Below are 25,173 nucleotides of genomic sequence, written 5' to 3'. Positions count from 1 at the left end.
TTGCAAGATTATGTTATTGTAATCTTATAATAAAAGGGAATATTAATAGTGATAACTTTCGTTTGCTGGTCTGGTCTACTTTGAAGACTGACAATAGATAAAAATTATCCTAGGATATTGTTTTCAAAAATAAGGTTCATCATTAAAATCCCTTACTGCATGTGCACACACATACATACGATATAAAATATCTGGACTGATAATTACCTCCCTTTATTTATTTATATTGCATTCATAGGTCATTACAATTTATTGGACTGAAACTATATCGTGAACACACTCTCTAGTTGGGAACTGCTTTGGATATACACTATGGAGCAAGAAGGGTATGCATTTAGCATGTTTTTTAAAACCAGGGGGGTCTTTATCCAGGATCAGGCAATAACTGTAAAAGACAGCTGTATAATCTTGGAAAAAAGATGTAATTCCTTTATAGAGCTGTAGACAAGCACATTTTACCTTTACACGTGAAGCACTAAGCCTAACCCTTATATTGACTATTTCAAGACACTTTTTTCTAATCTAATAAAGGTCAATACAGTAATGGAATTCAACGTTTTCTTCTTGATGAATCAGCATAACAAATATTTTTAATAAACATATGTGCTTTGAATATATATAGTTCAAAAACAAGAATCTAAAAAAATATAAAAACTTACTACAACTTTTTCTTTATGAGTTCTGATTGTTGCTCCAAACCATTGATTTGATTTAAATTCAAGAGATTCTCTTGTACCATTGACTTTGATTTTCCTGTTGTCTGTAAAAGAAAGAAAAATACATTTACATTTACCCATGCTGTTTTGGAAGGGGAGGGGAAGGGAGGAAAGGGAAGTCAAGGTTACCTCATTTAAATGGCTATGGATTGGATCGGAACTAGGCAAGTTTAATTTTTTCACACTGAAAAGACTATAACTACTGAATCTTTATTCCTTCTATTTCAAAAAATGTTTTCTGCCTTTTGAGGTGGACTATGTTAGAAAACTGACCCACAGGAACTACTCAAACTCTATTGTTATAGGGCAGGCGTCTTCAAACTTGACAGCTTTAAGACTTGTGGACTTCAACTCCCAGAATTCCTCCTCCAGTCATGTTAGCTCAGGAATTCTGGGAGTTGAAGTCCACAAGTCTGAAACTTGCCAAGTTTGAAGACCCTTATTATATGGTATGATAAAATCTTGAAAGCCTGTCAGACATTTTCTCTCTTATACCACAGAAAATTAAAGTGGGACAGCCTTGTTTTTCGTCCGTACTGCTTCCGGTCTATCAATTGTAAGCTGTTATTTATATAGTAAATGTTGATTTTTTTCTTCAAGTTCATTTCTGATCTCCTTTATACCACTGAAACCCCAATAAGTATATCCATAGTTCATTTAACCACAGCTTACTCAATTAGAGCCTTTTGGGGTTTGCAGGAAACATTGACCCACAACCTAACCACTTGGACTGGATTTTCACAACATACTAGCCAAAAAGATGGTTCTGTAGATACAACAAACATAGATAATACTAATAAATATATATATATTGCTGAAAACATTAGTATTTTCTTCCAAAATTGATTAAAATTCTAAAGATTATTTTCTGCAAATCGGGATTTTGATTTCAAGGATATGTCCATGTCATTTTCTTTTTCTTCATATCAAAGTAATTTTGTACCAGCTTCCTTCCAGGAAGTTTTGCAATTAGTCTATGGCCCTGATATTCCTTGGAGGATTTTTTTTAATCAAATTCCATTCTGCTTAGTATTTCAGCTCAAATAAGATTAGCCAAGTTCTGCCATCTGTTGAGACAAGAAGGAACTACTTTTTGTATCATTTATCTTTATTCTCCAAGCTTTAAACTCAGCCAAGGTTTTGGGGGATACATAGAGAAGCAACAGCTGATCAACAATTCAAATTTAAGTCTTTCAAACTTAAGAAAAGTCTCATGTGATCATAGGAACTCTGATATACCCAAGATTCTATAAATTCAATTTTTCTTGGTAAATACACAACAGACTATCCCCCCAAAAAAAGAGAATGACGCTCAATTTACATTTGTAGCAGATATTCAGCTCTACACTACTTCAATTCCCAAAGTTCACACATAATCAAAACAACCATCAACTGCTACAGTTCAAAAAATATGTGAATATTCCAGTGTCATGAATTGATATCTCTGACCAATGAGATGTGTACTTTTAGTTTAGGTACACTAAAAATAATTGGGAAACTGATGTAAATAAAGAACAATAATAAACTCATGTAGATAGGAGATTCAAGATGCTACTCAATTGTGAATATAAATAAATAAATAAATATATTCCTAAAAGGACACTTTAATATTTTCCCCTCTTTGTTATGAAGTGAGATTATACATCTTTATTTGATCAGCAGTAACTTTTCAAATGCTGTTGTCCCATTCTGGCTTCTAGATATCTTCATTTGGACCACTACTACATGTGTACCATACTACCAAAAGAAACAGCTCTGCAACACTGCTTTATATATACGCCATATCTATCATCATAAGAAAAACCATCTGTGTAAAAACTCAGCCCAATTATAGTGTATTTCAGGTTGTAATAAAAAGCAGTCCTCCCTTCCTTTCACCCTCATTCCTCTGAAGTAAACTGATTTCCCATATGTTTCTAAGCTGTCTTCCTTCTTCACTGGTCATCCTTAATGAACTTCTCTATTTATTCCCCCAAACAAAGACACAGTCCTGGACTTTCTTATCTGGGTCACTCTGCCTGGTTTCTGTTTCCTATCAAGGAGTTCTCCACATCTACTCATTATTTCAGTTAAACAAACACATATACACTGTGAAACAGGAGTTTGAAGGTGTTTTTCTTCCCCAGTCTCAAAGTATATTATCAGCATTAGCAAAGCTGCAGAGAATTTAGTTTGGTTTAATATATATGCATTAAACACACAGTATATTTTATTTATTTTATTTTGTTTGTTTGTCAAGCATGTATGAACGTAACATATAAACATATAAGTTTAAACAGGTATAAGTATATACATAATAAATGAGTATGAATAAATGGATAAATGGGAACAGTAGGACAGGGATGGTAGCAGTAGTGGTATTCAATGGTTCGCATCGGATCGGGCAAACTGGTAACAAGGATTTGGTGTGGGTTGCCGAACCAATAGCAAGTTCTGGCTGGCTATACCCCCGACCCGGTCGCCTGGTTGCCACTGGCTTGCTTGTCCCGCTTGTCCGATACTCGCTCACCCCACCCACCTGACGTTTGCTCCTTAAGGTATTTCTTTCTTTTTTTTCCCTCCTGACAATCAGCTGTTCATACAATCAGCTGTGCTGGGATTCCCCTTGCTGAGACCCAGGAAGGCAAAAAATGGAGGAAGGGATTCCCTTTCCTGAGCCCCAGAGAAGCTTTCTGGGAGCAAAAACACCCCCCCCCAAGAGGCTCCTCTGAAGCAAAAAACGGGTGGAGGGGTGGCTTCAAAAAAGCAAAAAAAAAAAAAAAGCCATGCCCACCCAGTCACATGGCCACACTCACCAAGCCATGCCAACCAAGCCATGCCCACAGAACCGGTAGTAAAAACGTTTTGGGACCACTACTGGATGGTAGGCATGCCGGTGCGCTTATGCACGCATAAAACAAAATTTTAACTAGAAAGTTCAAAAATGGCAGTCACTGTACCCACTTCTGTTGCCCACTTCTGTCTCTCCCACAACCATGGCTCATGCTTACCATAGTAACATTAGGCATGATGTGATTGTGTCCTTAAACAAAGAAAGTGTACAGAAAACAAAATGGATTAGAACTGGTATGAAACAAGACACAAAATGAAGCTTCTATAAATTTGGTACTGAAGGAAAATTTCAACGTTGCTCACAACCCAGGAGCATGGAGAGAAAATGCTAGATTAATAGATCGATAATTATCTATCTATCTATCTATCTATCTATCTATCTATCTATCTATCTATCTATCTATCTATCTATCTATCTATCTATCAGAGCTTCCCATTAAGAAGATACAGAAATGCAGCAAATGTTAATCATTTAATTTGCATTTATTGCCAGTGCTTTGTCAACTTGTGAGAACTGCAATTAGGTGTTAATTGTCCAGTCAGCATTGCTGCCCATCAATGAAAGTCAGCATTAATGCTCATCTTATATGCTGGTGGATCAGGAAAATATTATTGGTAAGATCAGGTTCCTGCCATACATACCTTACTATCAGAATGTTCGATACTGGAAAGTCACAAGCATAAACAATTTTGAACCTGCCATTTCCTTTATGATATCATTTCCTTTCCTTACTTTTATTCTTTGTCTTCTTAGATCTCTCTAAGGCAGTGTTTCTTAATATTTTCCTCTCGGGACCCTTTTAAAAAAATATTTTTTAAAATTTTTATAGGCTTTAATCATCAATATTTACTTTATTAAAAATTAAAATTGATACATTCCCTGAATATTTATTGACTCCTCTAAATTAACAATATTGAATGCATTGGATATTAACATAAAGAAAATATTTTTCATGAAAAAAATCTATATTTTTTAATCCATAAAAAGTAAGAATGAGAAGAATGACATTGTTTTAAATTATTGCAAGTACAGGTAGTCCTCTACTTATAATTGATCCGAAAATTTTTGTTGCTAAGCAAGACAGTTGTTAAGTGAGCTTTTTCCTTTATATGACCTTTCTTGCCACAGTTGTTAAGTGAACCATTGCAGTTGTTAAGTTAGTAACAGGGTTGTTAAATGACTCTGAAGATTTTCATTTCTTAAAAAAAAAGTTTAGCCAATTTTTTCCATTGACAATATTACATTACTGTTGTGAACAAAAGAAATGTAATTAATAAAGATTCATTTGCCTAGCAGGATCGTAATCCTGCACGTCCTATTGGCCCATATAATGGCAAGTTATGATTGGTTCATTCCGAGCAATCTGACTGGCTGTTGGCGGGCCGCGCCAAGATTCAAACGCTATAACACTATCCATTGGTTATCCGGATAGCAGCTTACGCTATAAAAGAGTGACTGCTAGCCGGGGGTTTTTGTCTCTGTTATGCTTGTGAATAAAGAGCTGAAGTTCAAGGTTTACAGTCTGGTCTCCGTTCATTAAGCCCATGCCTCAAACTTAACACTGGCGACGAAGGTGGGATATGGAGACAAAAGAGCTGACTAAACCCTACAGAGCACCAACCGAAGCACGTGGCTGAGAGCGCATCTACATCGGCAGGATGTCAGGTGGCACTATACCACCCGCTCATTTTGACCCGGAAAAGGAAGACTGGGAGTTGTATATGGATCGGTTTCAAATGTTTCTAGAAACCAACAATTTGAAAGACGCAACACCCGGAAAGAAGCGGGCAGTGTTCTTGACCCATTGTGGACCAGCCATTTTTAGGATGGCGAAGGCGCTCGCGAAACCGGCTGAGGTGAAATCAATGGATTGGGACAACCTCGAACCTATCCTACGGGCTCACTATGCCCCCGCCGTACCAACGTTGGTCCGGAGACACGAATTTTATCAACGGGATCAGCGGAAGGGTGAAAGTATTGCAGACTTCATCGCTGACCTTAGAAACCTGGGAGGCCTCTGTGGTTTTTCAGACCTAGAAGAAGCTATGCGAGACCGCATAGTTCTGGGATTAGATGACCACACAGTACAGAGCAAGATCATGGCAAAAGGGGACATCGATCTTGCAGATGCCATTGCTGACGCTACTGCAGCAGAGGCAACCAAGAAGTCGGCCACTCGAATGCGCCGCACCAACGCACCGCTCCGTCAATTCGCCCATGAAGCCTTGCCTCAACTAGAAAGACACTCATCAACAGTGCACCATGAGGACCTCGAGTCCCAATCCGAGAGTGATGAAGAAGAGGTTAACAGACTTCGGGCGAGCGAGATCAACAAACTCTAAAACTTCAGCGCCCATGTGCGGGTTGTGGGGAAACCACCCGCGATCCGGTTGCAAATTCCTCGACGCAATCTGCCGTTCCTGTGGGAAGAGAGGCCACATCGCACGGGTCTGCAGAAGTAAGAGGGAATTCAACACAAACAGAAAGGAGAACAACCTCCACCAAACCACAGGGAACCTCCCTGCAAATCGGGATCGTTTGAATAACCAATGGAACAACCATGCCTACAGCAGCAAAACATCTGCTCTTCCAGCACGACGAGAAGAGACACACCAGACTATTATTATCGGCCACACTTCGTCATTAGACAAACAAAAGATCCGAGTGGAAGTGGCCATCGAGAACAAACCTTGCCTGATGGAAGTCGACTCCGGATCGTCCCTCTCGATGGTTTCCTGGAAGACCCTTAAACAGTTGATCCCTGCCATCCGTCGGCAAGACCTCAGGACACAGAAAATCATCCTCAGAGATTACCAGGGGAACATGATCCCAGTCGTCGGAGTGAGTCAAGTCCAAGTATCTTTTAAAGATCGTGCCGTGTCACTCCCATTAACTGTCGTCGATGGTGACCAGCCCAGCTTACTAGGCCTACAATGGCTCGCCCCACTCGGGATCGAGGTGGCCGGCATTCACCAGGCCGGAAGCGACGATTGGGAAGAGAGCATCGTCCAGGAATTCCACGACGTGTTTTCGGACAACTTAGGCAAGTACAAGGGGACCCCTATATCATTTAGCCTCAATCCAGAAGTAGCCCCTATCCGCCTTAAGCATCATTGGGTGCTGTTCGCCCTTAAACCCAAGATTGATGAGCAACTTGATAAGTCAATAGCCCAAGGGGTGTTGGAGCCTATTGACCACGCCCATTGGGAAACCCCAATCGTAACCCCCATCAAACCGGATGGGTCGATCAGAATTTGTGGAGACTACCGTGCCACTCTGAACCATGCACTCCAACAGAGCGCTTATCTGGTGCCGGTGGTTCAACATCTTCTCCACTCCCTGGGCGGCGGGAAGATCTTCGCAAAGTTAGACTTAGCGCAAGCGTATCAACAACTACCCGTTGATGCAGAAACCGCAGAGGCACAGACTATCGTTACACACCAAGGTGCCTTCAAATGCAACAGACTCCAGTTCGGAGTGAGTGTAGCCCTCGGGATATTTCAGAGTCTAATGGAGAGACTTTTGCAAGGCATAAAAGGGGTTGTGCCGTATTTTGATGACGTTTTAATTGCTGCCCCTAATAAAGAAGAGCTCGAGCAGGCGTCTCAAACTAGTTCTGCATAGATTCAAAGACGCCGGCCTCAAGGTGAAAAAAAATAAGTGTCAACTGTGTACTGAGCGGGTGGAGTTTCTTGGGTATCTCCTCGATAAACAAGGGATTCACCCACCGAGACCAAACTCAAAGCAATTAAAAACGCCCCAAGACCTAAAAGTAAGGCTGATCTCCAGGCCTTCTTGTTGTTGTAATTTTTACAACATCTTCTTGCCTCACAAGGCAACAGTAGCCGAACCCTTACATCGACTTCTCGACAAGAAAGCTATTTGGGTTTGGGGTCACAAAGAAGAGCGCTCTTTCAGAAAGGTGAAGGACTTATTAACCTCCGACGCTGTGCTAATGCAGTAAATATTACGTCCAACGCGTCACCGTTTGGGGTTGGAGCCATTTTGAGCCACGTGTTACCAAACGGGAATGAGGCTCCGATTGCGTACTTTTCCCACACGTTATCAAAGGCTGAACGAAACTATAGCCAACTTGACAAAGAGGCTCTTGTTATTGTATCGGCCGTGAAGCGGTTTCACGAATATGTTTACGGGCGGCCCTTTACTCTAGTTACAGACCACAAGCCTTTACTTGGCATTTTAGCAGGGGATAAACCAACGCCGCATATATTGTCACCTAGAATGACTCGCTGGTCAGAATTCCTAGCAGCCTACAACTACGTACTGCAGCATCGCCCGGGGAAAGCCATTCCCCACGCTGACGCTTTGAGCCGTTCCCCACTTCCGGAAACTGTCAGCGACCAGCTCCGACCCTCACTACGCTGCAAATTGAAACCCTCAACTCGCCGCCACTAACGGCAAGGGATATCGCCGCCGACACAAAATGGGGCGCTATCCTCGCAAGAGTTCTCAGTTGGGTCGAACGCGGGTGGCCAGTTGAAGAAACCCCGCCACTTTTGCACCATTCAAACACCGGCAAAGCGGAACTATTTTCCCAGAAGGGCTGCATCCTATGGGGAGATAGAGTCGTCGTACCAGAGAGACTACAGCGACTGGTGTGTTGCAAACCCTGCACGAAGGACATCCGGGCATCGTCTGCATGAAGGCTCTCGCTCGAAGGTACACGTGGTGGCCAGGCATCAATAAACAAATTGAAGCCTGGGTAACCACGTGTAGAAACTGCCAAGAAGCCAGCAACGCCCCACCGAGAGCGATTCCCACCGAATGGGAAACTCCTCGAGGCCCATGGTCCCGCATCCACATTGATTTCGCGGGACCCACTAAAGGACACACTTTTCTCCTAACCGTGGATGCTTACTCCAACTGGCTCGAAATCCACAAGATGAAAAGCACGACTACTGACTCCGTTATTAAAAAACTAGATAGATTATTTGCAACACACGGTTTCCCGGACATTCTAGTTTCCGACAACGGACCCCAGTTTACTGCTCTCACCTTCGAACAATACTTGGCGGACCAGGGTATCCGCCATGCCTTGACTTCGCCGGCTCACCCTGCGGCAAACGGTAGAGCAGAACGGATAGTCCAATTTGTTAAAAAGACACTACAAAAAATGGATCCGGGGGACATCGACGCTAGATTGAACAAAATACTCTTACTACAGCACATTACTCCCCACAGTGTCACCAACAAGACCCCAGCCGAACTTTTAATGGGGCGGAAGCTTCGCTCCCACCTCGACCGATTACACCCGGCTTATTCGCCAGAGAAACCTTGTGGATCCAGCGGAACGTATCGCCAATTCAAGGTAGGCGACTTGGTCTATGCCAAAAACCTTTCCAGCGAACCGTTGTGGGTCCCAGCCACCGTAGTCTACCTCACTGGCCCTAGATCTTACCGCCTTAAGAAGACAGACGGCAAGATGTGGAAACACCACATAGATCAACTTCGATCTCGCTTACAACCAAATATCCGCTACCCCTCCGACTTCCAAACTCAAGGGGGAGGGAATACCGAGGGGGACGAAGGCCGTATAGACGATGACGTAATCGAGGACAGACGGCCGCTAAACCGAGTACTCGCGCCACCTGAAGAAGGTCCGGGATCGGGGGCATCCTCCCCGCAGAGGAACACCGTAGTGGAAACATGCCCGCCCGATCCAGGAATGGACTTAAGGGACCCTGATAGTGCCGAAATCAACCCCGGGCGAAGACGAGCCTTGCGTTCCACCGGAACCGAACTTTAAACAAAAACCGGTGGAACAGCGAAAATCAAATAGGCAGGTAAAACGACCTGCATACCTGCATTATTACGTCACCACGGCCGTCAAACAAAACCCAGGGGGGAGGGGTGTTGTGAACTAAAGAAATGTAATTAATAAAGATTCATTTGCCTAGCAGGATCGTAATCCTGCACGTCCTATTGGCCCATATAATGGCAAGTTATGATTGGTTCATTCCGAGCAATCTGACTGGCTGTTGGCGGGCCGCGCCAAGATTCAAACGCTATAACACTATCCATTGGTTATCCGGATAGCAGCTTATGCTATAAAAGAGTGACTGCTAGCCGAGGGTTTTTGTCTCTGTTATGCTTGTGAATAAAGAGCTGAAGTTCAAGGTTGACAGTCTGGTCTCCGTTCATTAAGCCCATGCCTCAAACTTAACAATTACCAACTTAATACGATCAATAACATATTTTTTTTACAGCTTTCCTGCCCAGCAGAAAAACTCAGCAAAAGCAACTTTGCTAATGTTTTGCTTGCACAGATGGAAGAAAGAAAGAAAAGGCCTTGTATGCAAAGCTTAAAAGGTTTTTTTTTTTTTTTTTTTTGCCTTGATGAAGCTTCAAAGCATATCTTTAAAACTCTCAGATGAAATGAAGTGGCTCCCACTTTGAAACCTCAAAGTAGGGCAGCCATTTCCCCCTCAGCCTGTCCATCAAATGAGGCTTCTGTGTCTTGTTAAAGTGAAAATACCTCACTTGAAAAGATCACCGAGTGTCCTTTCAAATAAATTGTATAAATATTAATATTAATCCATGACACAAGTGCACGAAGAGAATGCATACATAAACCAAAGCTCAATAAACCAACCCAAACCAGCACAGAATTTCTGAATTTTTAAAAGCTCTACATTAATAGGACATTAAAGCTGAAGAAATAGGCTAAGCTCCATTGCCACCAAATCAATAGCATTAGCAACAGTCACTTGTAAAATATTATAGCATATATGCACCAAAATTTATTTGTTATTTAAAAAATATGAGTTTCATCTTCTCCTTAAGGAATATTTTTTAATAAAAAGATTTTGACAGCCATGCAATTATCTTCTTCTATCTGTGCATCTGCCTCACTGGTGTTTTTCTTTCAATACTCCATGCCCATTTCATCCAATTTAGTCTAGCCCAAAAGCAAGTGGGACATGACTCGATCCATCTGCTATAGTGGCTAGGCTAGAAAAAGTAAACAAACAGATATACATTATCTCCATTGCAGCATCCAGCATGGAGGAAACTCAGAAAACAATAATCACTCCAGATGGTCACACTTTGTTTTGAATTGTGAGCAAAAGTCTTTAAAGTGTTCATGTTGTTTTAAGCACGCATACTCAAAGTGTCTTTTTCAAGGTTAAAACAATTTGCACACCGGCCTCTCCCCTTTTTCCTTCTAGCGCTGCTGTTCTTTCTCCCTCAGCTGTTCCAACTCTTTTCCAACTGTAATGCCTAGTCCTCACCAGAAAATTTCCTGGTGGTGAAATGATATAATTCATGTTCACAGAATTAGGATTTGGGGAGATCCCATTGATGTTATCCACTTTGCCCTGAATATGACCACAGAGGCAACAACCATTAATGATCCCGAATTGCCTTCCATTTTCTGTGAAAATGGAAATTTTTAAAATTATATCTTTCTAATAAAATATCTGAAAGATATTCTAATGGCTTCACTTCTAAGGCTTCACTTTTGAAATGTACCATTGAATTGCTTGCTTATTTTAGGGTGCAGGGCTTAAAAAGGTTAGAAATATAATATCTCTGAAAATTATAATATCTACAAAAAATAGTCTGGAACAATTGAGATCAGTTATAGAATTAGCCCAGTGCTCTTCCTTTGATATTTTGTTAAAAACTATGATCCCACCAGTGTGAAACTGCTCAATAAAGCAGAAACCATATTCTCTAAAAGGCCCCTGGGTCATACAATGTCCTAGGAAAATTAAGATAGCTGTGGCTGTCTGTACTTCTCTTCAAAACTCTGTGCTACATTGCTTTTGGTCAGTCAGAATACATTCCCTGTAGGATTCCCATATAACCATGTTTGTAAAAATGGAACAGAATGGAAGGTAGCTTGCTGAGATCTACCTCAAATGTGACCCTGGCGCTAGCCCTTATTCTGAGACCAATTATTTTTATTTATGGTATTGAGACTTTCATTCACTATAATTCATCACAAATCAGTGACTTTCTTGACCACCTTACTAACACATTTCTTAAAATAGAATTAGGGCTGCTTCACACATGCAGTTGAGCAATATTTCCTTCCACATACCAAATGCATCAGCTACATATTCCATCATCAGCCATAGCAGTAATGAAAATTTTCCTGCATGGAAGTAATTTCTACATAAGGCAGTCCTGGTGCCTATAAAGGTCAGAGGAATTTAATAAAATGCAGTAACTAATTACTAGCAGATTATCTACAAATCCACAAAGCTACAAACATAAAGCATTAGGTTGCGCTCTGTGCCATCATTTTTTTAAAAAAGGCATAGGATGAATATTTTAAAGAAAAAAAATCCACATTTCAGCATGTTGTTTGGTTCTTTATTTATTCTACAAATCAAGATATTCTCCTTGAGATCAGTAATAGTCTTACCCAAAACAACATCAACATGAAATCCAAAAAACCTGTAGTTGCAGTGAGTATCTTCTGCAATGCTTTTTTCCTAGCCTCCGAAGCCAGTTTATTGTCTTGGGCATAAGTAAGCAATGTGAAGACTATCAATAGATTGGAGACCCAATTTTTTTTAATAAATTGCTCACAGTCCTTTCTCAGATAGATGACTAACAATTGGTGAAACATGTTTCTCCATTCTTCAAACATATAGAGATCCTAATGTAAGCCATGGCCCACTACTGGGCCTCAACCTGTTCAGAACTAGGGTGTACGAGTAGCGGGTGGAGTTGTGCATGTTTGCATGCGTGCCTGGCACTCACACAGAAACAACCCCTCCCCACCTACCGGGACTCCAAGCTGGAAAGGTTGGAGTAAACCACTCTAGGATAATGCATGCTAATCCAAAATTGGGAAGATCCAAATTCAGTTGTAGCCCAAACCATGGAAGCTCAACATCTCTCAGTCCAGCGACCATAAAATATTGTCATAGGACAGCATTGTGTTCCTGAAGAAAACAGGGGTGATAATCTGAAGGAATGAATAAAATAATAGCTGTAATATATTTAAAAATATTTAACATGGGAAACCAGAACTGTCTCTGACTATATTACAAGCAGTGGTGGGATTCAGCTAGTTCGTATCATTATGGGAGAATCCGTTGTTAACTTTCTGAGCAGTTTGGTGAACTGGTTGGAAAAAATTTTTAGGGCAGAGAACCGGTTGTTAAATTATTTGAATCCCACCACTGATTATGGACACATCCTAACTTAGTTTGCATCATGATTATAATAGACCTTATTTAGTGTATGTCATACAGTATCAGGGAAGTCTACAAATTCTAGACACCATATGCGGTCCTGCACAGTCTAGATTGCTAGTTCGTTTCGTTTGGCACTTGCTCTCCTATCCTTGGTGCACCATGGTGGGTGAATTAGCTTCATATCAATTAACTATGGAGAAGCATACTCCTTAAATTCCAGGCCTAAGCAAGATCATTTGCATCTGTTTTTTTTCTTTCCTGAAAAGGTAGTTGATAAATGTAATCAGGAATAAATATTTCATCTTTTAAAGGTAAAATTGGCACCCTCAAATCTCTGGCATCCAAACACAATATTTTTCAAGACTTATCACTCTTAAATTCTACTTCATGCTATATATCTCACAAGACCTTTTCATCTTTTAAAATAATTTTTTCATGTGACTGAATTTCTGGAGACACACAATGTATACACTTCTCTCCCTAAATAGTACCTGGATTTTGGCACAACCAACTCTGTTACTGAACAAATAGACTTATTTCTTCTTTATATTTTTTTTCCTCCTTGATCCTTGACATGGAGTTCCTACTTTGGATAGAAAACACAAATTGTACTTTTCAATGTACAATTCAACACACACAAAAGGGATCCATAAGCAGCATTTTTCAGATGCTATAACTTCAGCGGTAGAAAAAGAAGGTGGACACAGAGGAAAGAATTTCTGCTTGCATTTTTTAAAGGTACATCTTTAAAGGAAGAATTTGGTCATCATTTTGAACCATATTTAATAATTTATTATTTTTCCACAAGAGGATTCATTTTAGGTTGCTCTCTAGCTACCCCTTCTGGCAGATCAGGGAATGATAATATTAATTGAACCATTTTTCAAGATTCTGTTTGTTGCCTACAATGATAATACATACTCAACTTACATAATAATACATCTAGAAATATATCAACTTATTACTTACAAATCAAATTTCAGTCTGAATCTATTTGTTCCAATTAATATTTCATTAAAAATATCACAAAGACTATTGCACTATACTAAAAACAATAAAATTGTTCCATAAATAGTATCAGTATATCTTTTTTAAATACATTTTGTCACACTTTTCAAGACTCCTGAGATGGTTTACAAACACTTTCTTTTAAATCTACATCTCCCCTCCCTCCCTTTCTCCCTCTCCCTCTTAGGAATACCTATAAATATATGGACTTCAGTATCCAGAATTCCTTTATCCTACACAAGCCTTTCTGGGAATTCTGAATGATGAATTCCACACATCTGGAGGGCTGCGCAACTGATGACGCTAATACACAGTAGCAGTTGTTAGGCCAAAAAGCTACATATGGCAGAAGCAAACAATTAAATTATGGAACTTTCTGCTACGATATTTAATAGTGAGCAACTACTCCTATTGGGTTTGTTTTTTTTAATTGGTTTCCCTGTTGTGCTACTTGACAGTAGAACAGAGGTCTCCAAACTTGGCAACTTTAAGACTTGTGGACTTCAACTCCCAGAATTCTCCAGCCAGCTGGCTGGAGAATTCTGGGAGTTGAAGTCCACAAGTTTTAAAGATGCCAAGTTTAGGGATCACTGCAATAGAAGAATTCTGGAGAGCAAGTCTGGAATTTCTAGTAGTTTGGGGGTATTGTCATGTGCCCAAGTAACACCTCTGATTCATAAACTAAATTGGCTTCATGTAGGCTTCCCAATATAATTCAGGTTGTTTTTATTTGTTTTATATGGTTATATAAAGCTGAAGTACATGATTCAGGGAGTCTCACAACATTATCACCTAAAAAGTCCTATGGGGCACTAGACTAGATTATCCTCAATGCCATTTATCTGTTCCACATGCTCTAATTGGACAGGCATGTTCCCACAAAACAGTGTCTTCTGGTGACCAGTGGTCATCCCTTTTCCATTGAGGCTCCTGCCTTCTGGAAGTTGGTCTTGACCTGGATGGCTTTTAGAAAGGACCTAAAGAATTTGTTGTTACTTTTTTTCTTGGCCACTGGGGCCATGATAATAGAAGTTCCTAACAATGGAGAGTAATAATTGCAAATCACTTTTTAATAGTTGTGTATGGATTTCAACTGGAATTGTCATTTTGTTTTTGTTTGTTTTGGGTTTCTGATAAACTGACTAGAGTTGCAGTATTCCAGTTGGGTAACCATATAAATTCTTTAAATAAATAAGAATATTTTTTTATTGGCTACAGGTCTACACTAACAATTTTCAACATGTATTCCATATATTACAGGAATTCCACTAAAAACAGGGAGATATACTCCTATGTAACTTTGTGTCATGTTAACTATTATGTCTAGTGTCACTTGCCTAACTCATCTTGTTGCACAATATAATAGTTGCTGTTTTTAAATTATAATTTTTTTTGGTGATGTCTCAATGTGATGTGCTTTATACGTGAAGCAGTTGAAACATGGGAATGTGGAATTTGATTGGTGGTTTTTATCTGGCAGGCTTAGAAGAACATATGAAAAAAAAAACCCTTCCTTATGGAGTGGTTTGCAAAACAATTTGAGGATGATGTAGTGGTCTGCAAAGAAACAGTCTGGGCACAGCTGGGTTATAAGTTGACTCCAGGATCAGGCACCATGTCTGAAATATCAGTTCCTAGGAAACAGCAACAATGGAAGATAATAGAACCATAGAGTTGGAAGGGGCTACTGAGTCCAACTATCTGCTCTGGGCAGAAGGCCAAATTAAAACAGTCCTACAGATGCTATCCAGCCTCCACTTTAGCACAAGCAAAGTCTGGAGAGCCTGAATAATTGGTTCCATTGTCAAACTGCAGTTACTATAACAATTTAGTCAAATGGAATCCTTCTTCCTGGAATTTAAATCCATGCCTCTATGTCTGGAACTGTGAAGAACAGATCCTAGTCTTTTTCTTCGTGATATCCTATCAGATACTTGAATGATCTTATCATATTTTTCCTCAATGTTTCCTATGAGTAAAATATTCCTAATTGGAATAAGTCCTAAGTCTCCACTTCAATATCCTCTGTTCTGAATCATCTAAGTATCTTTATTATCCTTGTATGAACCTGATCCAATTTATATGAATCTTTAATGTTCCAGACTGCCTTCTTAATGGATTTATAAGATCTGCTTTTCTGCCCTAAGAGCAGAGGTGGTATTCAGCAGTTCTGACCAGTTCTGCAGAACCAGTAATGGAAATTTTGAGTAGTTCAGAGAACAGGCAAATGCCACCATTGACTGGCCTCACCCCATCTATTCTCTGCCTCCCGAGTTCCAGCTGATCGGCTTGTTGCCTTGCACAGGAGAACGAAGATGAAAAGCAGGTTAATGGGATGGGGTGGGAATGGAGATTTTATAGTATCTGTCCCCTGCCATGCCAACCAAGGCACACCATGCCTACCAAGCCACGCCTACAGAACCGGTAGTAAAAAAAAATTGAATCCCACCACTGCCTAAGAGGTTCATATGTGACCACTGTGTGTCTCAAAATATTGCACTCAACTAGATAGGGTCAGCTTTGATCCAGCATGTTTAAATCACTAATGACTGATACTGGACTGGGTTGGTAACTGTATAACACATGAGATGGTAGAGAGCAATTACTTTATTAGTGGGAAGCAATATTCCCATCCTTCACATATTTACTCAACATGAGATTGTGGTGAGATCTCTCAAGATTTGGCTGAGATTGTTCACTTTTTGTGACACCACCCCCCCAATCTTAATGGAAAGAGAAAAAGGTACCTTGAGTAACTTCAAAGCAGAATAGAATTATTTCAAATTGATATAAGACATGTGTATAATTACTATTGTTTTTTCAATAAAACCACTTGTAGAAAGTTATCTCCTTTCCATTGCTGGTCCACTGACTACATGGTTGTTATTATTGGCAACAGAAGTGAGAAATTCATCCAACTCTGCTCTGCAGTTTCCTTGCAAGAAAAGATTAAAAATCCCATATACTATCCAAAAAGCTAGCATAATCAGGAACGGGGAGAGAAAACAACAGCCTTCCCTCCAAGTGTGAAAAACCTTTCAAAGGAGTTTTGTGTTCAGCATTTAAAAACAAACTGGAAATGGGGTCCAAAATAGGAATGTGGTTATTGTCTGATATGTTTATCTTCTTGCTTGCAGCTGTCCTTTGTAATCTCACTTTACCTAATAACAATGTTTAAATTATTTTATTATACAGCTGACCAAGGAGGCTGAATTTACCTTTAAATTTGTGTGACCCAAAAGTTCTGCACCTAAATTGTTTTGTTTTAATAGTGTTTCTCTGCCTCCTTTATATTTTTGTGATATCCAGAAGTTTGATAAACATAATTCTAAGTTGTCTATAAACAGATTGATACACTTGAAGTGTTCCCTTTTAATTAAAATATTAAACCAGTTAGATTTAATTCCTAATCTCTTTACCAAGATCTTTTGGATACAGAGAATGAGGAGACTAGAGGTGATGTAAGCTTTCAGAAGCTCTATTTCATTCTATCAAGATATTTGCCCATGTACCTTCAGTCTAATAATATCAACATGGAATAGATTTAGGTCAGTCTTTAGGTCAGAAGGTGAAGACTGACCTAAATTTAATCCATTGCATTGTCCATCTGAAAAATTCTGTTTCTCAGCTGTTTTATGTTTGGATTTTAATTCTGAATGGTCATATTGACTTGTTAATTTATGGGCAGGAGAATATTTATTCTGAAAGCTATTAAGTGGTCTAAGCTCTTGGTTTACTGTACTGATTTTGTTTCTTTCTTCCAGAGAAGTTCTGACATCAAAATGAGTGTGGAGACACACACTTGCACACACGAAAGCACCCAGGAAAAAAAAAAAAAAAAGCTGAACTTGATGAATCCTAGCTGTCACTTCTAACAATTGGATCTGTTTAAATTAAAGCCTTTCAATTTTAATGTTGCGGAAGACACTAGCAATAAATCGATTTTGAGGGCCATACAAAGGGAAACATCAGAAAACAAACTGCACAATTTGTTTCAAATGTGTTTTCCCTTTAATTAAATAAGAACCATCTGTTGTGGGGGGATGCATTTGGATGTGATTCATATTATTCCTCTGTTAATTTCCACCCAGCCTCCATTACTTTTGAGAGAAATATGCATGCAAAACTGGGTGCTTTTATGCTTTTAATGGGCAGAAGACTTGTTAGATAGAAAGCTGCTAAATCCCAACCTTGATCACATTTCAATTTTTGGAGCTAATGATGAACCAACTTGTATAAAATCAAATATATATTTAAAACAACAACAAAAAAGAAATTAAATGTGAACTGGGATATATAAAAAAAAATCAAGAGTGATAGGACATAAAGAATTACATCATGGATCTTTGTAGAAATGAGTTATATTTCTCTCCTAGTAACCCATACAAGTTAAAAACTAGACTAAAACAATTTTTTTCCTTCTTTTCATATGCCAAATATAATCTGGCATGGGAGAATGGATGAACGGGTAGATAGCTGGATAGATAGTTGGATAGATAGATAGATAGATAGATAGATAGATAGATAGATAGATAGATGGATGGATGGATGGATGGATGGATGGATGGATGGATGGATGGATGGATGGATGGATGGATGGATGGATGGATAGATAGCTGGATAGATAGATAGTAGATAGATAAATAGATGGATGGAGGGAGGGAGGGAGGGGTAGATAGATAGCTGGATAGATAGATAGCTGGATAGATAGCTGGATAGATAGATAGATAGATAGATAGATAGATAGATAGATAGATAGATAGATGGATGGATGGATGGATGGATGGATGGATGGATGGATGGATGGATGGATGGATGGATGGATGGAGGGATGGATGGATGGATGGATGGATAGATAGCTGGACAGACAGACAGACAGACAGACTATGCCAAGCCCACAAAGAAGTGGGAATATAGGTAAATTGGGATTGGCAAATCTGTGGCTAACTGCCACAGTCACTAAGTGAAAAATCTTATGACCGCAACAGTTAGATCACTTCCTGTTTAGTTGTTAAATGAATCACCACTGATTAAATAAGACATCACATGACTGTGATTTGCAGTCTTACTTCCATGATCTCCATTGACTCTGCTGGTTGTGAAACAAAAGAATGGAGTCATATAATGATAGGATGCAGGGACAATCCTAACTTAAGATGATTAAGGTGGTGTTGGGAAAGGTCCTGCCTTTTTCTAAATTTGGGTACACTCAAATCTTAAAGGATCATTGCTTAAGCAAGCTAGCATTCATCCAGTTACTAACATTCCTATTTAAGGAAAATTGTGGGAAGGTGCTCACAGTTAAAACAGATTGCCTGGACCCTTTCCAGTTGTGATTCAGGCACGGATATGGGACAGAGTGAATATTGATCAAATTCTTCCTTTGGTAGAAGTAGGATGGAGTAGATCCTTTCTCCTCTTGACCTCTCAGCAGCTTTTGATACCATCAATCATGATATCCTTTTGAACCATCTTGGCAATTGGAGGTGGGTAGTATTATACAGTGCTGGTTTTCCTACTTACTCTGGAGCCAGTCCTAGTCAGTTTTGAAAAAAGAAGAGAGATCCAACCCATGGCCCCTGTTGGGGCTTGGCCCTTTCCCCTCTCATGTTGAATACCAATATAAGGCCACTGGGTGAGGTTATCCAATGGTTTGATGTGATATCACCAGTAGGCTGATGATACCCAGTTTTATATCTCCATCCCAGGCCACCAGATAGATGCCATAGATTTCCTGTCTCAGTGCCTGGAGGCTGTGCAGGCCTGGATGGGTCAATAGGCTTCAGGTCAACTGTGGCTTTGGGTGTGGAACATTCTGGTGCTAAGGACCTGTCTTTTGCCTTGGGTAGATTGGAACTCCCTCTAACAGAGCTAATAAGGGGGGTCCTCTTGAACTCATGGCTCCTGCTGGTATAACACACACACACACACACACATACACACAAAATGTCATCTTCTTTACCAGCAGGAGCCATGAGTTCAAGAGGACCCCCCTTATTAGCTCTGTACAGAAGCCTGATGATGGCAGATGAGATTCTGCCGAAACGTTGCTACAACTTTAAAAGCACAACTACAATGACGTGGGAAAATACCCGAACAAAGCTGAATGAATGCCATACATACATACATACATACATACACACACACACACACACACACACACACTGCTTATTTGCACATGGTGATTCAAGGTGGCTTACAGAATATAAAATGTCATTTAAAACAATAAAACTAATAAAAAGAATCAAATAAATAAATACAATATAATAAAATAAAATCACCCCCTTCCTCGACGACAGCAGATCACATGAGCCATTTAATGGGCTCCATCCTGCTCTAGGTTTCCCAGGCCCGCTAGCAGAACCAGGTCTTCAGTGCCTCCCAGAAGAGTGCTAGAGTGGAACCATTCTAATCTCTGGGGGGATAATGTTCCAGAGAGAGGAACCACCGTGGAGAAGTCCCTTCTTCTGGATCCCACCAGGTATATCTCCCTAGGGGATAGGACCTGCAGTATTCCCTGCCTCCCCATTCTGTTGGGTCGGATAGATGTGGTAACCTGGTCCCATGCTATGAAGGGCTTTAAAGGTGACAACTAGCACCTTTACTTGTTACCTTTAAACCCTTCATAGCTTATGACCAACTTATATGAGGGACCATCTTATACCAGTCTTTTATGTCTATCCAATCTGGTCTGGCAGGATGAGAATGCTCCCAGAGTCCATTGTTCAGGGAATATCAGCTAGTGGGCCCAGGAAATATTCCTTTTTTGCTGTTCCACCCACCCTATGAAACATTCTTCTTCTGGAGATCAGGATGGCCCTGACCCTGCTGGCTTTCCTAAGGATCTAAAGATTTGGTTCTGGGCCTGGGACTCTAAGTGTGTGACAGATCCCATCTGCTGGCAGTGTTAACAACCATGAATTAAAACATCCTCCTTGTTGTATTTTGCTTTTTGTTATGCAATAGTAATTTATTTATGATTGTTTGCCTGTTCACTTGTATAGAATTGAGAGGCCACATACAAATTGAATGAATGAATAAATGAATGAATATGAAAGACTGGCTGCAAGCCCTTTTTTCACACTCTTATAACTTTGGTCGCACTCTTATAACTTTGGTCATTAAATGAGGCAATAATTTGTTAGAAGATGATTCCCTCGCAACACTTTCTGTAATGATTGGGAGATGCATAGTGTTTAAAATACCAGAGAAGAACCAGTCTCTGAACAAAAAAACCCATGCTACCGTGGGTTTGCAGACAGGACATTATTACATTTAATATAAATAAGTTTACCTATTTTCCAGCTGCTTCATATATCTTCCCCAAAAAGTCCATACCTTGGCCTATTGCAAATGGTCCAGCAATTTTTAGGAGAGAGATTAAAAATATGGAGGAAAACCTATGAACTAATAGTCTAACTTCTAAATGGGCAGATGAATAAAACAGACTCCAATGAACTCTAATCAAGTATAATCGGATACTTTTGCTTAGATAGAAGTTATACAAGTCCAACTCTTGGACATCATATTATTTCTTTCAGGATTCTTTTGCACAAGTCATTTAATATCTAAGAACTGTGTCTTCCTTAAAGAGATTTAGATCAGACAAACTGACATAACGAAAGGAAGATCCGATCAGCTGGCACCTGAGACTATGATCAGTGACAGAATTTGGCTGAACAGTCCCATGCAGAGGATGACAAAGAAACCATTTGCTTACTTTTATTATCAAAAGGGATCTGTTTACACTCCGTGGCTGGCCAAGGGCAATAGTAGACAGCTCCTCCTTCCACTATGTCTGGCTGGGTTGTGTTGGCTTTAGGTGCTCCAACTAGGACACTTACTCTGCAAAAGAGGTAAGAGAAAAACACTAAGAATGAATTTGAAAAAGCCCAGGCAAGTTGATAGAGGTCTCATTCCAGAAACCCTTTTCTGATCACAAAAATCAGAGCCAGTCAAGAAAAGAAAAGCATTCGGTCAAGCAACAGCAAAAAACCCAAAAAACAACCACCTCATTTCTAATCTTAAATAATGTTTGTCAAATGGCAAAGATTGTCAGATAATAATCTATGGCACTGAACAAACACCAAGGAACTGTGTTTTTAGAAAGTGAGAAGAAGAAATACCAAAGCTAAAAAACAATGTTTTCCTATTATTTTCCTGGTTATTTCTTTGGTTATAGAGGGCCAGACACCGAGCTCTCTCTAGGTCAGACACTGGGTTCTGGGCTAGTAAAAATTCCTGTCCAGCACCGTTATTTACTATTTAGTGGTGAAGTTGAAGATTACTTTTGGCACACAGCTAAATGGTTTAGGGCAAATGTGTGCTCCAAGGGAAATGTTGGAAGCATTGATGGAAGCAGGCATTCAACTATTCTTCCTCTGAAGGCATTGCATTTTTTTTTTAACTGTGGGGTCTATTTTATTCTAGGAAAGTTATATTCAAATACAACTGAAGGATTGAATTATCATGGATAATTGCAATTAATCAGACGAAAATTTTGTCAATGAGCAGATTTTTTTACATATATCCAAGATTTTTTGGTATGGCAGCCAACATGCCGATAACCACTGGGATCACCCTGGCCAGTTTATGCCATAATCCTTCCATATTGATTGTTTTCAATCTTTCATTAAAATGTATTAATACATAAAGGATTATGAAAATAAAAAATTTAAAATGGAGACGCAGGTTAGAAAAGAAAGGGTAAAACATTGATTTATGTCTCTTTATAGTAATGAAATATTAACTTTTTGCAGTACTTTCAGTTATACTAGGGCCATTTCTGTAACTACACAAATTATTCAATCCTCAAAGTCTCGTAAGTTTTATTTTTTTCTAATTCAAGCATAAAAAAAACAGAAGTGATTTCCCAATGGAAATAAGACTGAGTAAAATATTTTCTTTGTTTAAAACAGTTTACATTGCCATCTCAACCAAATCCATTTTCCCCATCCTTTTTTTCCATTGTGAGAAATAATACATCTTTCCATTTTCACTTATTAGATTTTCTGCCTTGTCATCATCTATAATAGCAAAAATCACAACATACTTTCAAGTTCTTTAACCAACAATCCAAACGGAAAACTTCTTGTTCCAATTTTATATTCATTTTAAAACTCTAAACATTTTTAGAAATGATCATCTTTACAATTAGTTACTCCTAATACATTACTTTAAAAAATAGATTTTTTTCTTTTAAATTATAATTTATTTTTTTTAAAAAAACCTTTTCTTTCTCTTTTTTAAACCATGTGTACATTAGTAAATATATTTGTTTTCCAAATTCAATTTCAATATTTGTGAATTAGTGATAATTTATTCATGTCCTTTTCAGATTCACTTCTTATAAGTACAAAGCACTGTCAAACTTTCCTTTTAATAACATTTGTTAGGCCAATAAAAAACTATCCCGTACTTCCATTTTGATTTTCAGATTGTAAAACTTTGTGATATTTTCAAATTCTTTGACTACTATCCTATTGTCCGCTGGTATTGCTGCATAAATTACCCACACTTTCTGCTTTTCAACCACCGTTAAATATAGTGTGTTACGAGCCAAAACTTTATCAGTTTGTATTCAGGAATACAACAATATTTTAACCTGCTCATTTTTAATTACATTTTCAACTATATTTCCTACCACTTTTTCATTACTGGCACATGATAATGTATACAGACCATTTTGTCAACTGTATTATATATTTGTTTATAATCAGTTTGTGCAATCTTCTTACATGAGATGAGTATATGGTTTACTGTTTTTTCTGCTTCTTTGCATAATCTGCACTTGGGATCATTTGATAATTTGTCAAATGGGGTCTTGATTACATTAGTTCAAATAGCTTGCCAAAATCAAACCTTCAGTTTCTTTTTTTTTTTACAACTATTCCAGTTGTAAGTAAGAATCCAGCTGTAAGAGTGAGAGAAGAGCAACAAGAATGATGGCTAGAAGCCAGAGGTGGTATTCAGCAGGTTCTGACCAGTTCTGGAGAACCGGTAGCAGAAATTTTGAGTAGTTTTGGAGAACTGGCAAATACCACGTCTCACTGGAGTTTTACAATATCCTTCCCCTGCCACATCCACCAAGCCACGCCCACAGAACCCGTAGTAAAAAAAATTGAATCCCACCACTGCTAGAGGCTAAAACACATGAAGAACGGCATTGAATATGTCTAGTGTAATGAAAAGGACTAGGGGAGACATGGTTGCAGTGTTCCAATATTTCAATGGCTCCTACAAAGACAAGGGACAAATGTATTTTCCAAAGCACCAAAAGGCAAGATAAGAAACAATGGATGGAACCATTGTTCTACCAAAGAGAGAAGCAACTAGAAATAAGGAGAAAATTCCTAACCGTTACAGCAATCAACCAATGGAATAGCTTGCATTCAGAAGTTGGAGGTGGTCCATTGCTGGAGACTTTCAAAAAGAGACTGGACAACCATTTCTCTGAAATAGTATAGAGCAGGGGTTTCAAACTGGATTTCTTCAAGGGCCAGATCAGCATTATAGTTTTCCTCCACAAGCCAGCCAGGGGGAGGAGGGGGAAGAAGACGGGACGGATGCCTTCTGCAGCCCTCTGCTAGCCGAAATCAGGCCATGGGTGTGCTGCAGGAGGCTGTGGGCCAAAAATGGCCTGCACGGGGGGCTCACATGCTCACATCTTGTTTTGGCCAACAGAGGCATCGCCGGCTGCTCCTTTGATATTTCCAGGCTGACCTTGTGGGCCAGATCTGGCCCATGGCCTTGAGTTTGACACCCCTGATATAGAGTCTCCTACTTAAGCAGTGGGTTTGACTAGAAGACCTGCAACGTCCCTTCCAACTCTATTATTCAAGTCATTGCCAGGGTTTATTTTTATCTACTTTCTGCTTGATTTTTTTAGAAATTGACCATGTAGTATTTTTCCTTGCTAGCGTTCTGTTTGTGTTTTTATTACATTTTCAATATTCATGTTTTGTTTCCTATATATTCAACTTTTAACTTGCACCAATACTTGATCTAGGCTATATTTTATATAATAAAATACATGCTTGTCCTCTTTGATAGCTTGCTTGATCTGTAGAAAACTCTGTCTCCATTGTTGTCTAACTACAAATCTCAAAAATGAACCGCTAGCAGATACCTGGTTCTGAGACAATCAACACATCTTGACAAAAAGGGATGACCTGGCATGGAAGGTGACAAAACTTTTATGTCCCAGAATCCCTACATACATTAATCCTCCAGAGGAGCTACGACTCCAACAGGCAGGCCACTTTGGGTTCTTAAAGACTTTACACTTAGCACAGAGGCAATTCTGGTGCTCAGCATAAAGAAAGACAATTATGTGACCATTTGCACCATTTGTGCCGCAATGAAAAAATGACCAGGAAACCACCACCCCCGGACTGCTGCAACCGGTAGCAGAGCCGATGAGGCCATGGGAAGAAATTAC

General features: G+C 39.4%; 1 protein-coding gene across 2 annotated transcripts in view; it reads right to left on the bottom strand.

Moving 5' to 3' along the window:
* ITGA8 (integrin subunit alpha 8) overlaps positions 1-25,173 on the bottom strand; it is a 169,893-nt gene that overhangs the window by 140,626 nt on the left and 4,094 nt on the right. For both annotated transcript variants that reach the window (XM_026681384.2, XM_087946773.1), the window contains exons 2-3: positions 21,454-21,578; positions 660-760 (exon numbers count right to left, since the gene is read on the bottom strand). In XM_026681384.2, coding sequence (XP_026537169.1) covers positions 660-760; positions 21,454-21,578 — 226 coding nt within the window. The remainder of the gene's footprint in view (positions 1-659; positions 761-21,453; positions 21,579-25,173) is intronic.

This window comes from Notechis scutatus, chromosome Z (genome assembly GCF_049901735.1).
Source record: "Notechis scutatus isolate UNSWTSFEM ecotype Mainland chromosome Z, rNotScu1.2, whole genome shotgun sequence".
Taxonomy (NCBI): domain Eukaryota; kingdom Metazoa; phylum Chordata; class Lepidosauria; order Squamata; family Elapidae; genus Notechis; species Notechis scutatus.
Note: the sequence above shows the minus strand (reverse complement) of the source record. Positions and strands in the feature narration are given on the sequence as shown.